The sequence below is a fragment of the Neopsephotus bourkii genome, unplaced genomic scaffold (assembly GCF_033783945.1).
Source record: "Neopsephotus bourkii isolate Nb327-2 ecotype Australia unplaced genomic scaffold, CSIRO-AGI_Nbou_v1 NB_1707, whole genome shotgun sequence".
NCBI classification, from domain to species: domain Eukaryota; kingdom Metazoa; phylum Chordata; class Aves; order Psittaciformes; family Psittacidae; genus Neopsephotus; species Neopsephotus bourkii.
In genome coordinates this window covers 5,844,047-5,858,885 of record NW_026902181.1, presented here as the reverse complement: position 1 = coordinate 5,858,885, position 14,839 = coordinate 5,844,047, and the positions used below count along the sequence as shown (strand labels likewise).

Sequence of the window (14,839 nt, the reverse complement as noted above, 5' to 3'; positions counted from 1 at the left end):
ACAATAGAGAAATGGAAACGTTCACTTGCCTGGGAAAAACATGAAGGTGGCAAACAGGTATGTTAGGTGTCCAAAGGCTAGATGGATGGGAAACTAAATTAACAAGTCAGTGAACATGGAAATGTGTGTCAGAGAAAGGAGGCCACAGCAGCACTGCATAAGGAAAGCCACAGAGACTCTGGAAAAGATGAGAAGCAACACTAATCTGCAGATGACAGAGCTACATAAAAGAGAGAACTCTAAAGGTGGCCTGAAAAGTACCTTGGCCTAGTAAGTACAAGAAGAGTTTCCCGTGCAGAAGTGAAAGCTGCTCAGAAAGGGACAAGCTAAACTCTCAGGCTTCTGCAATTAAGCTCTTAGAGCTCTGCATGGCCACAGTGAATTTCATAATCTGTCTCCTGCAAGGAACTACAGAAATAAAAGAAAATACAAGTTCCACCTTCCCATACAGTAACTTAATATTAAAATATATGGCTTAACTAAAAACAATTCTCATGTGACTGTAAAAGGATACAACTATGACAAAAGGCATTGAAGTTTACAGTGCCAGTGTAAGGACTGTGAAAGCCCAGAAGTACTTCATGAAAAATAACAAATGAACTCTTTTAAGAAACATTTACTTTATGAGCTAATGTGCATAATGTTATGTGTCAGCTAAAGCACTCATTTATTCTATTCTACCTTTATATAAAGGCCAAGCAACTCAGGATCTCTGTATGCAGTGACAATTGGAGGCAGTTCTCCATATGCTCTATTTCGTTAGAAATTTAGGGAAGAGAGTCAATTGTATAGCTCCATGTTCACAATGCAAATATACTAAAGTGAGTACTACAGTTAGAGGTTAAACAAGCAAACAGACAGGACTTTTCATCCTCCCACTTCCACGGACATACGCAATTAAGTATTACTGTAAAACTGCAGAGCCATGCCTGAGGAAAAGCAAAGTCAAACCTGTAAATGTAGAATCTAAAGGTGTAGATTGAGTAAAGAGTCCAGTTTAGGTCTTTCCTCCTCTGCAAAATGGGAAGCCACCTGCTGACTGTTACAGACTAGAAAACCGTATCTTTCTTCCCTGTAACTTGCTGAGCAGAACTATTTCTGATGCCCAGAAGAGTAGCACAACTATGAAGTCTGTATACTACGAGTGAGTGTATGTAAGTGTTCGTATACCACAAGTCTGTTTATGGCGAGTATCTCTCATATCCATAGTCATACAGGTAGATATTTGGTATCTAAAGTTACAGAGACCGAAGATTATATAAATACATGGAGAAGGCAAGGAGGAAAATCATCCTTTCGGAATGTTCCAAGTGTGTTCCAACTGTGATCGAAAAGCGTTTCCTGTTCCCAGTAAGTCAAATGATGTTAGGCTCCTCAAAACGAATTAAGTCAGATATTAAAAGCTAATATAAGTAATAAACTAATGCTATCATAATTAAAGTTGTAACAGGAAAATTGCATGATATCAAATTATTCTTATAAAATGTAAGCATCTAGTAAATTTGTTCATTATGAATTAAAATATATTTGAGATCACACAGGACATGTCACAACAGTGTTCATGACTTTCCAAATCCAAGAATGATGTGATTCTGCCTGAAAAGTTTACAAGAGGCCTCAGAGTGAGGTATGAGGTCAGGAGCATTTGAATTCCCTACAGTTTCATAGAAGTTCTTTCCTATAGATCTCAGTTATTTAGTGTGGTAGAGATTTCACCCTACATAACTATCATTTACTGAGGTTTGAAGAGACTGGGATTTCTAGTCCAGCAAGAATCCAAAAGCTATTTGGATACATTAAAATTAGTTTTAGACTATACTTCCCCCCCACACACATACATACACTTCCAAATTTAATTCTTTTTCCCCTTAAGCCCTTTAACTGGATTAGTTTTTCTATTTTTTGAAGAGCAAGATTCTGCCAGCTGTCTGGAAGGTGCTTTAGACAGACTTATGAAGAACTGTATCAGTCCGAGAAGAATCCATACTCTATAAAGCTGATCCAGGGCTTGAACAAGAAATCTTACAGTGCAGAACACTGCTGTAGGGGCGGCAAGGCTCCCCTCTCTGAGGGGTGAAAATGATTCTAGGAATGTATGTCTTAGGAAAGGGAACACCCTTAACTGAAGTAGCAGATACAGCTATTTTCGTCTCCTTAACAAAAGCAACACAGAAAGTTGCAACAGAAAATTATGAAAAATTTGAGCTAATTACTAGGGGTTTTTACATGGTCAAAATGTTCCAGGCAGTCTACAAGCAAATTGCTTCAGAATTTTTTCCTTCTCTGCAAAATGTTAGAATTCCTTGTGCCTAAATTTTTTAATCATCTTTTAATGGAATTAATTGCTTAGACCTTGCTATGGCACCCCTAACTGAATCTAGATTCCCAGAGACTTAGTTATTTGTTCATTTTAAGCAAATTTGATTAAAACCTGTCTCACATGAATGGCAGCCTCTGCCAAACCCATTGTTCAATGTTACAAACAGAAAACACTTAATACTTACAAGCTTATATTAAATTCAATTTGCAGCTCAGGTGTGAAGAGCAACTTCTATTCCAGACTAAACTCTTTATCCTTCACCATTTCTTCTCTCTAGGGATTACTACTTCTGTTAAAAATTTAACTTGTTTGCCTCTTTCCTCAGAATTAATTTTTTTTTTTTATATCCTTGTCAACAGGCTGAGGAAACCTTAAAGTATTTCACCTGTGCAAGTATACTTGTGAACCCCCATTCAGCCATGTTTGAAAATTCTTTATCAGGGAATGCATTTTAAAAAATCTGTCATGTAAGAAATAGATGACAAAGTGCGTATTAGATGTTTAGTGTCCTTTATTGCACTTGTATGGATTGAATCATTAAAGCCAATGAACAGCATACTGTTCTACTGAAGGATTTTGTCACCACAAGTAAACCTATCTGAACTCCAAACCTAGAATTTGACAAGCCATACCACATGAACTCAAAATCAATGTAGCTTTACTACTGTCACAATGGAATATGATAGAGACTGACTGCATCAGACGGCTATATCTACTCTCCATCAGCAACAGCATGCTCTCCTAAGGTAAACCAGTAATATTCAAAACTGCTTTACGTGTACATATATGAAGAAGTTTTAAGTTTATCTGTTAAGGGAAGTTTCCTGAGCAGTTTCCCCAGCATTAAAGTGTAATGGCCACCTGATGCTAAAACAGTTGGACTACCTGTTGTGAACTACCTGAATAGAAATAATGAAGTTCAGTTCTGTTATGTAATCAGCACAGAATTTTAATTCTCACCTTTATCTACTGGTCAAAGCTTCAAGACTAAGAAAACGTACAGGACTATGACTTTCCAGTGTGAGACGATGGTGAACTTCTCTTCTACACAATTTTCTTTTACACTAAAGCTAGCATAAATTTCATAGTGAGCGATAAAAATCAGGCTCCATTTTGTATTTCTTGTCAACGGCTTCAGTCAATATCCATCAGGGAAAAAGCTTATTGATATCAGTCTTTTTAAATTGGGGAAGCAATTTTAATATTAGGAACAGCAAAAATAATGAGAAAATGGTACAGGAGACCACAAGCTGCCGTTTTATGTTCCCCAAGCAAATTATCAAATAGAAAAACAATTTGAGTCAACTACAGAAAACAAGTATTGTCATTATATATGTGAACTGCTCTGAGCAAGGGTTACTGAACCCCTTCAGGGTAACTTCCAGAGGCTTGTTTTCATTACACTGGTCTACTTCTACTCAAATCCACTTTAGTTTCATCATGTTCCTTTCTCTCATCCTTTTTTTTCTGAGCTGCATCTGCTTTCTTGTTTCCTTAACGAAATTCTGTTATCACATTACCTTTTCATCTGGACAACCATCATCATCCAGCCAGTCCTCCTTCTGGTATTTCCTTAAGTACTTATCCACTTTTCCTGTTGATGACTGGTGACTGCAGCACGACTGGTGGCTCCCCAGTCCCTCTCCTGTTTACCACTGACACCCAGTGGTTACAACTATATTTGCTCTTTCTTTGTACAGCATAGAATCATAGAATCATACAAAGAGTTGTGGTCAATGACTCAATGTCCAGCTGGAGACCAGTAACGAGTGGTGTCCCTCAGGGATCAGTGTTGGGACAGGTCTTGTTTAACATCTTCGTCGCTGACATGGACAGTGGGATTGAGTGCACCCCCAGCAAGTTTGCGGATGACACCAAGCTGTGTGGTTCGGTTGATCCGCTGGAGGGAAGGAATGCCATCCAGAGGGACCTTGACACGCTTGTGAGGTGGGCTGATGCCAACCTCATGAAGTTTAACCATGCCAAGTGCAAGGTCCTACACCTGGGTCGGAGCAATCCCAGGCACAGCTACAGGCTGGGCAGAGAAGAGATTCAGAGCAGCCCTGTGGAGAAGGACTTGGGGGTGCTGGTCAATGAGAAAATGAACATGAGCCAGCAGTGTGCGCCTGCAGCCCAGAAAGCCAACCATATCCTAGGCTGCATCAAAAGGAGCGTGACCAGGAGGTCAAAGGAGGTGATCCTGCCCCTCTGCTCTGCTCTCGTGAGACCTCACTTGGAGTATTGTGTGCAGTTCTGGTGTCCTCAACAGAAAAAGGACATGGAACTGTTGGAACAAGTCCAGAGGAGGGCCACGATGATGAATAATCAGGGGACTGGAGCACCTCCCATCTGAAGATTGGCTGAGCAAGTTGGGGCTGTTCAGCCTGGAGAAGAGAAGGCTGCGTGGAGACCCCATAGCAGCATTCCAGTATCTGACGGGGTCCTACAGGGGTGCTGGGGAGGGACTCTTCATTAGGCACTGTAGTGACAGAACAAGGGGTAATGGGTTAAAACTTAAACAGGGGAAGTTTAGATTGGATATAAGGAGGAAATTCTTTCCTGTTAGGGTGGTGAGGCACTGGAATAGGTTGTCCAGGGAGGTTGTGAATGCTTCATTCCTGGCAGTGTTCAAGGCCAGGCTGGATGAGGCCTTGGGTAATACGGTTTAGAGCGAGGTGACCCTGCCCATGGCAGGGGGGTTGGAACTTGATGATCTTAAGGTCCTTTCCAACCCTAACTATTCTACGATTCTATAAGGAGGAAGTTCTTTCCTGTTAGGGTGGTGAGGCACTGGATTGGGCTGCCCAGGGAAGTTGTGAAGGCTCCATCCCTGGCAGTGTTCAAGGCCAGTTTGGATGAAGCCTTGGGTGAGATGGTTTATTGTGAGGTGTCCCTGCCCATGGCAGGGGGTTTGTAACTAGATGATCTTTAGGCCCTTTCCAACCCTAACTATTCTATGTTTCTATGATTCTATGATGCTAAGATAGAGGTTCCACAGCAACCAGACAGTCTGCTCCAGCATCCATTACTCTTGTCAAGAAAACATTTTTCCCAATATTTAATTTGGGTTTCCCTTTTTCCAGCTTGTGTTCAAATCCAACTGGCTCAGTTACACTTGCAAAAGGAAGGAAGAAGATTCTCTTCTTGAAGAGAATACCCCTTCAGACACTGTCCAATTTCCCTGTCAAAAGGAAATGTCCAGTTATGTAAGTCTTATCTCCACATATCTATATCTTTGTGCAGTGGCAGAAAGAGATCAGGTACAATTCCACTTCTAGGAAGGAAAGCTGTAAACAAACGCAAACCCCAAAAATTCACCTCATAAATAAAAGAACTTGTTAATTTACAAAATCTCACACAGTTTTTCCTTTAGACTGTTATGCAGAATGCAAAGCTCTTAAATGAGCACTTACAGGTAAGTATTCTTTCTACAACAATGTATGTTTCACTGTTTATAAAGAGACCTAGCCTATTCCCTCTATATCTTTGTTTTGAATTTAATCTCTTAAATTTAAACATTTATATAATGTGATTTTAAGCTTACCATTATTAAAATAATTGCTGATCAAGCACATGTTATTATAAAGGACATACACAAAAAAATCGTACTGCATATGACAAAATTACTATTAATAGGATTATCCAAATCGAATTCCAGACAGACTGCACATCATTTTTTTCAAGACTATTGATTCAAACATTAAAGCAAACATTCATCTTAAAGTTTCTTATGTGTCACACTTTCAGCTCTATCTATTCAGTAAAAAGCAATTATTTCATCATTAAAACAGTACACATAATAAAAATATACCTGAATGAAGAATATTTGATAAGATTTGAGCTGTCTTCAGCGTTCCATTGGTTTGTATTGATTTGAGAGCTAGTCTAACATTCAGAATGCCAGTAACAGTGAATAAGCCTAATGCATTACGTAAATGTAAGCTGATTAAGTCCTTGATCCTGAAGCCACCTCCTTTTTCCCCTCCCCCTCTGATTTAAAACTTGGCAGAATTGAAAAATCTTAGTTTTATACACTTTCAAGGCCTACTTTGTACCATTTTTGGCATAAAACTCACCACAAGTTACATTAATATAAACCCTTCAGGCTTTAGTCTTGTGTTTCAACAGTTTCCTAAACTTGGTAAAAGTCCATTTTGACATGACCAGTTCCCTAATAAAACTTTAACATGGCAAAACCTCCGTTTTTTTTTTTTTTTTTTAAACAGATACTGAATGGTCCAAGGTATCAGTTTTTTTTAAAGATCTGAGCTTTACCCATAAAAATTGACAGCAATTTGAACTAAATAAAAAGGCATGCTATCATACACTTTAGTGCTGCTAAGAAGTGAGATTTTAAGTATAATGTGCATGCCAGATCTGATTTCCAAAGATGTTATGTCTCAAATGAAGGAATGGAGAAATAGCCAGCGGAGGTCATGAAAGAGTTATGTTCCTCTAGCACATTATAGCACTATGATCTCACTACATTGTCAATATAACAATGGATGCAGGATAAACGGATCCGCTCAGCAGAGGATAGCAGCTAGGGTTCGCTACAGAAAAGGAACGCACGACGCAATACATGATTAACTGCTTTGAATAGGGAAAAAAATTCCTTCCACTAGACCCACATGCCATACACAAAACAAGCTGCTAAGAGCTGCAAACTAAACAATTTTGTTGTTGCAGTTTTTATGTGTGTGACTGTTAGATACCAGTTATCAGGCAACATAGGATTGAACTGTTTAACCTGCACAATTATTAACATTTTAGGGTTTTTTTTCCTTTAAGACATCTCAGCTTGAAAACCTGATTTTTTTGCTTTTAAACTTTTTTAGGCATTATTTTACCCTGAGAACGAGCCCTAGATGTACTTGGAAATTGACAGTGCTTCATAGAGGCAATACAACAATGAATTAGTGATCCTCAGATCTTTATATAGAGATTTAAAAGTGTTTAAAAATAGTCAACTATAGGTACAGTGCCTCAGTATAAAGGCAGGAGAATGGCCCTGAGCAAATGAGAGCAGAATATGCTCTGTAGAGTCTTCATTATGATTGAGAATGAGAGACAAGTAAAGTGAGTTTCATCTCAGGAGCAGAGGCTTCTAAGTCCTGGTAATTCCAAAAGAGATGTACCACATTTTACTTGTAAAACAGAGGATGTTCTAACCATGATTCACTAAATGCCACTGAACAGGTTGCCTATGGTATGTAATATATATTTTAAACTAGAAATCTAGACATGTTTTAGTAAAAAAAAAAAACAAACAACAAAACCACCAAAAAACAAACCAACGAACAAAAACAGGCACAGAAATTAACCAAGGGCATTAAAAAAAAAAAAAAAAAAAAAGGTATGATGAGGTGATTCTGAGGGATATGCAACCTCTTCTACCAGCATCTGAAAACATCGCAATCCACAGATACAATCTTATGTATTAACACGGCTATGTCATAAATCAGCACCAGTGAGATAAATCAAACAAGAAAAGGTATCTGGATGGGAAATATTAGTATGAAAGAATAATGCAGATGTTTTGGGTTTGGCTTTTTTTTCTTCACACAGGATGAATAAGCCAGAGGAAGACAGATTAGAAAATGCAGTAATTAGTAAAACTCGGGGGGTTTCTCACATCACACAAGTGACTTATTTCTAGACAGAAAATTTAGAATAGTTCATGAAAGCCATACTCTCCCATTCACCTTATAACAAAAACAAACAAATCAAAACAGAACAAGATATCTATATTTTCCACCAGTTCTCACCACATTATATCTTAAAAACAGTAATTTTAAACACATCAAATATTTAAGTGGAATTGAGCCAAAACCTGTATGAATTATTACATACCCCATTCTCTGTACGCTTCTCCATAGGTATATTTATGCCATTTCTTTGAGTTTGGGCTTGACGTCCACCTAAAAGTAAAGCATTGCTCTTAGTGCAAAGTTCAGTTCTCAACACAAATGGTTTTCACTCCTGAAATCTGTTCTTTTCCAGAACTTTCATTTAAAACTTTTACCTGTGAACTTTTATTCTGCTAGTACCAACACTTTTTGATTAAGCTGTTCTTTGTAAGCAGTGGAATCAGCAGAAATAAAGCATTTAATTCACAGACTTCCTCTGTAAAACATACAGACATGCAGCTCTGCTTTTCTGACTTCTGTTTAGGCAATGATGCCATGAAAGGGAATGTACCAGAAACCTCAGCTCAAAGCAGTTAAGGACTCCGCCAAAATTTGAAATTCAATTGTTAGAAGTAGTCAGATGAGTTGAATGAGTAACGATAATCTGAGCATGCAAATACACATCTCACTTCAAGATACCTTTCCTATCCTCCAGACAGTCTGTCAGCCATTAGCATATAATGCACTGCCTCAAGTCTTCTTATAAATTAAGTCTATAGCTAGATCAGAAAACTGAAATCCTTCTCTTTTAGTCTTTTAAGAGAGCCCCACTTCATCCAGCACTTTTTTATATAACAATTTTCCTGCAGAACCAAGCAGAAAAGTGATTTTTCAAGGTGTGAAATATATCTACATGAAGCTCTGAGAAAGCAAAGCCACTGAGACTTCTGCCAATGATGCCTGTAAAATAGATTTTAATTTCTAAAGAAGTCAGAGTACTTTACTGATTCTTTTCTGTGGGCAACTGAAAGAAAGCAGTCAAAAAGAAGTATCCCACCTTCTCAAGATACAGGTTCTTAATCTCAACAAGAAAAAAGTATGCATTAAGCCTCTAACACATATCAACATTTCTGGATCAGAATTAAGCAGAACAGAAACCAATTTTACTACAAAAACATTGCTCAACAGCGTAGAAGAAATTATTCTAGAGAAGGGAATTTAAGAACAGCAATACATGTGCCACTGAGAAAGGTTCAAAATGGTTTTGGTATATAGTTGTATTACACATACATCTACTGAAGTTCACTGAAAGAACTGATATTCAAACTCACTTGAGAAAATTTTTAAATATGATTCAGTTACAACATTACAGGACAAATGTACTTACTCTGGTCATTACTTTCAGCTGGTGACTCCTCATGACGAAGAAAAAATTTCACCTCTTCTCTGCGGGGACCCCATTTCTGTAGGTGGTCATACATCATGTGATCAAAGGGTATGGGACGTTCTAAAAGTAAAAGATCAAAAGACTTTTCACAAAAAATTTTAAATTAGGCAAAGTTTAATACAACTCTCAGGAAGAATCAGAATGTCTTTCTTGGTAGCAATTCAACCTATCCGATACATTCTGTATTATGAAAAGAGAAAAGCACCAACACACAACAGCTGCACTGTATTAAAAGCTAGACAGTTACTATAACATGGCTCACTACTTAACAGTTTCCAAAACCATACAAGGAATCACAGTGTTTAGAAACCCTAATTTAGGAATTCTTCATCACAACCTTTTTCACAATGCTGATATTTGCACCTTTGCTCTTCATCACCACCAGAGGGATATTTTCTTCTATTATTAAAATGATTAATTCAATTTGAACCTCCAGGTTTCCACTCAGACTAAAAGACTTATCATTATACTGACATTCCACCTCCTAAGAACTTAAGCAGGTGCTCCCACTCCAATACACTATGCCAGACATTAACTTCCAGTATATGTGGAATTACCGGCAAATCTTTGAGCAAATAAAGGCCAAGTTCTATGCAGCAGTCATTTTGTTTTCCTCCAAGGAAATGTAAAACATTCTCATAGTTTAGTTATTTCTTCCAAATTGGTCAAATACACTATTACTAGGAGGCCACATGCTATGTATTTAGTATTTCAAAATGAAAAGAAACCCAACCAACCAAACAACCCCCCCCAAAAAAGAAAAAAAAAATCAAAAGCAAAGTTTCCCCCGTTTCCCTAATTAAACTTGCATTTATTTTAAAAGTTTTAGGGTAAAAAAAAAATCTCCCCTTTAAGATTTAATACTAAGCACAGAGTTAGAAGATACCTTCTAATCAGAATAAAATACTAAAAGACATTTAATTAGCTTTCCTACATGCAGCACCATGTCAAACCAAAATACTACAGGAGATCAGGCTTGACTGGAAACCAAAAGGTGGAGTTTGCATTCTTCATTGTTAAAAGCGAAATGTTCTCTGCCCCCAAAAGCCAAACCATGGTATCTCCTACCAGGCACAGCACCCCCGACAATTTGTCACCCATTTCATACTTAACCTGTTTGACATGAGAAGACAAAATGACTGAAAGATATAACAGGTATCTTGGAGAAAGCCTGGGAAAACCACATCACAAATATACCATTTTATAATGAAAGTTACCTAAATTTATGTATATTATCACTACACAATGTCTACATGCCTTGACACTCTTGGGATACTGGTCATATTTAAGAAACAATACATTTTTATGGCTTGATTCACAAGTGTCTTGTCAGAATCTGTGACTTCAAATAGGTATAATTGATTTGCACAGTCACCGCACTCAATCTAGCTGTTTTCAGTGGGGAAGGGTCATTTAAACCACATGCTAGTTATATTCATCAGCTGACTGGTTACTCATCTTCCTAACACATCACCCTGCCCCCCCCCCCCAAAGACCCCACAACACCTGGATTTAAAAAAACAGAAGTTTATCTTTGCATTTTGGTGTTCGTTGTTCAAGTAGACTCCAAGAGCCACTGTCAGTAGTGTTTACACACACATGAACAAGGTCAGGGCCCTATTACAACTCAGTTCTTGAAAAGGAATTTTAAAAACATGATTTTCAGGTTTTTCAACTCCTAAAGTAAAGTAAGATTTCAAGCGCTTTGAAGCATATCCACTAAGACTTCAGCATAAGTCTCCTAAAGATCAGAGTGTAAAAGTTTTTAAATGGTTTAGTTCAGAGACCCAGAAGATAATCTTTAGGAATCTTTCCCAAACAGAAAAATTTCTAACTAAACCTAGCAAAACCTAAAGCTTCATAAAAAGGTACCACGAAACTGGATGTCTGAACAGGGTTGGGCTAAATCTGGAATGGTGAGGAGTGGCTGCAGCATTGCTCCTGGTTAGCCTGAAGTGCCATTAAAAGGCCCTGATCACAGGAGCAATTCAAAATAAAAGGTTTCATTTACATAATGTACCTTGAAGAATCAAGGCTAATTATTTTTCAGACATAACCATGGAGAGAAATGGGAAGACACATTCAACTACTTTTGTGATTTTTCTACAAAAAAAACAAAACACAACAATTACTTCAGGATATGCTGCCCTAAATTAGACAGAAAATAGGTTAAAATAATATCAACACCATCACTTAAGAAAAATGAAGCAGCACTAATTATCCTGCACAACTTAGCTACATGAAACACATTCAGAAAAGAAAGAGGAAAAAGATATGGACATTAACACTCGACACAAGACATGATGAGAATTGAAGTCCTCATCCCTTCCTTCAGTTAAAATCCTCTAAGTCTAGAAATATTGCAGAAAAAGCACTATCTTATATTTGCTGTAAATTAGGATAGCACAGAGATATTTTCTGGAAATACCTGTTCTTTAAGGATGAAAATCAAAACCTAAACAAGCAACCTGCAGTTAAACTTTATAACAGTTGTTACAGCTTCAGAAACACTTGTCAGTAATTGTTTCACAATACTATTTCAAACTTCCATTTTATTAAGTTTAAATATAGGAGAATGAAGAAAAGGTGAAATAGGAGAACGGGTGTAGAGTAATAATAAACAGGCTGGATCCCTGTACATGAACACCACATTAAAAACAATTATCTAGAGAATGTTTTCATTAATAATTAAGTGGAGGACCATCATATGCATATACCCATCACTATTTGTAAAAACTGCTTCAGATTTAAAGTTGGATGAAAATTCTGGAAGACTTTTGATATCTGAGCTAGACTCTTTTCCTTTCAAGTACAAAGTTTTGAGGATGGGCTAGTTTTAAATATTCTGAAATGTCTAAAGCACCCTGAAAGACCGGAACAGATACTGAATCAATATTTTAGAAGAGAATTGCAAAAAACCTCTCTGTTAGAACTCTATGACCATTATTTAAAACAAAATTTCACTATTTCAGAAGCCCATCTAATCCTGATTACAAGTATCCTGCTGTTTGTAATAAACACATTTATGCCTGCTGTGCCTGCTGTACATGAAACCACAATACTGAGTAATGGTTTGTCTCCATAGTAGGAGAATTTACTGCAAGATCAGAAATGAGTCTTCTCCCCCTCAGGTCTGCAGAAGTACACTTGCAGTAAATAACTCTCTCTTTCAGAGTCACTTGTCTCTATGTTACCAATAAATTGAGGAAGACCAATTAATACCAACTGCTGAAGGGCATTCCAGATGTTGATTAAGTGCATAATTAAGTACTTGGTGGATTTAAAAGGTTGAAATCCATCCTCTCTTAAACACACAAGCTCCTAGCATCACACCTGTCTTTCCTCCTTACCAACTGCTATTTGCAGTAGTTGGGGAATGAGGAAGAACATTCTATGTTTTTTTTTTTCCTGTAACAGCATGAGAAATCCATGCAAACAGAGGAAGCTTCAAGCTGACAAAGCACAATGTACTAATACATCAGACACAGAGACTTTTTCAACTATTACTCACCTCAAGAAACTAGAAAGAAGGGGGAAACACAGAATGAAGTACAAAACCGAAACACAAATAAACCAAATGTTTATGTTATACAGCTCTAAGAAGAATCAGTTTCTTAACCCTAACACAAACAATACCTAAACTATTTCACAACTCTTGGGAAGCTCCTCAACCATTTCTTTGTCACACAAAAAAAAAAAAAAACAGAGAGAAAAGCTAACATAATAAACGAATATGTTTTCCAGCAGCTATGCTATTGTAATCCTCCTCTGAATGCCAGAAATCTTACATAAATTTTGAAGTAAAACTTTCTTGGATTTTAATAACATTTTTCTGGAAGACAAATCATCTCTGCTACCCTCTAAAAATAAAATTAAGTATTTCTCATTCAGAAGAGAAAGTTTCTTAGAAGAGACAGTATTTTGTTAGACTGATAGAGTTTAGGAAATGGACAAGCTTCTGGGCACACAAACTGGGTTTTGTACCTGATAATTAAACTACAATATACAAGCCCTGTTGCTTTGAATTTGAGTAGACATGTATTATTCAGTGGGGCTACCTAGAAGAGGCTGTGGCAATCTACAGAATGGAGGAATTAAGCACATTCACAAGAGGAGAGACATGACAGTGCTCTCTCAGTGAGAGCAATGATTAGTCATCTATGCAACAGACTACCAACAAAAAAGACCACTTGTATGACAAAAGCTAAAGTGTTTATTCAATCCATGATTTTCTGTATTAACTTCTAGTTTTAATTTTACTTTCAAAAATGTCCTCTGAAAAACATTTGCACCCATCTCTTGAGGGTAAGGGTTGAGGGGTCAGAGATATCATATTAGAAGAGCAAAAAACCTCACACTTTCACTGGCACAACATGCCAGAATTTCATTGCAAATTGCTTTACGCTTCCCACTCACTCAGAAACATAGTTTAAGTTTTTTCGTCTTGTATCTGTTGCATTTAACTGTTTAGACATGTTTTCTACATCGGATTTCTGCTCCAGGCAAGATTATTTTTAAAAACTTCAGGGGAAAGAGTTCAATTCAGCTCTCAGCAGTAGCTGGGGGGAAAAAAAATCGTATTTTAAAAATCATAAAAAAAAAAAATCAGGTTGCTTCACTGAGAAATTTATATACCCCACACTTTGGGGCAATAAGCTGAGGCCACCAACACATGGGGTGGGAGGTTAACAGTATCCTACATTTAAGAGCAACAATCAAAATGCCTGTGTGCTTGTGCTGGAATTCCTGCCAGAGAGGTTTAAAAATCGATGTGCAGAACATCTTTTTTTGCTGGCAGTACAGGCATGTCAGAGATACAGAAATATATGCATTTAATTTTTTTCTGTCATTCTCTCTAGTCTTTTCTGCTGTACACTTTCAATGGAATAGATTTATGTAGTTTTGACCTTTTGTATTTAGCAAGTGAAGTTAGATTTGTGAAAGCACCTACATGCAAGTTTTGAAAGCAACTTGGAGCCACAGAGCCATTTTGGAAAGACTGACAAACCCATTCAATATGTAGAAGATTCGGGCAGGACTCTGCTTCTGAATGGAGGCATGTATATAGATGTCTACTTCAGAAAACTTGGTGAGGTCCAATGCTCAAAATGGAATAGATTAACAACTAGCTGAAACCAGTGACCTCCATGTTATACTCACAGTAATATCTGGATCTCCTGTGACTGTAATGGGACCAAAGATGCATAATTAACAGGGTAGCTACCCAAAATTTAGTCTTAGTCTCTCCATCACTTTCTGAAGAAGTTTTTTTTTGCACTCCCTAGAAACTTTTAGCTTTAGGTATCTAACACTCTGAGATATATTACATCCACAAATACACTTTCTCCATCGTAGAAGTTACTATAGAAATCATGTGCTTGCATTTGCCAGAGTTGCATGGTCTAAGTGTCCCCACAAAGATGCTATGAATCACTTTTCTGG

The 14,839-nt window shown here is 37.4% G+C and overlaps 1 protein-coding gene across 6 annotated transcripts in view; it reads right to left on the bottom strand.

Annotated features, from left to right (window-relative positions):
• Positions 1-14,839, bottom strand: part of PPP1R13B (protein phosphatase 1 regulatory subunit 13B) — a 326,672-nt gene that overhangs the window by 28,801 nt on the left and 283,032 nt on the right. For 5 of the 6 annotated variants that reach the window (XM_061376288.1, XM_061376286.1, XM_061376287.1 and 2 more), the window contains 2 exons: positions 9,338-9,457; positions 8,174-8,241 (listed from right to left, as the gene is read on the bottom strand). The exons of the other annotated variant lie outside the window; for it this stretch is intronic. In XM_061376288.1, coding sequence (XP_061232272.1) covers positions 8,174-8,241; positions 9,338-9,457 — 188 coding nt within the window. The remainder of the gene's footprint in view (positions 1-8,173; positions 8,242-9,337; positions 9,458-14,839) is intronic. 6 annotated transcript variants of the gene reach the window in all.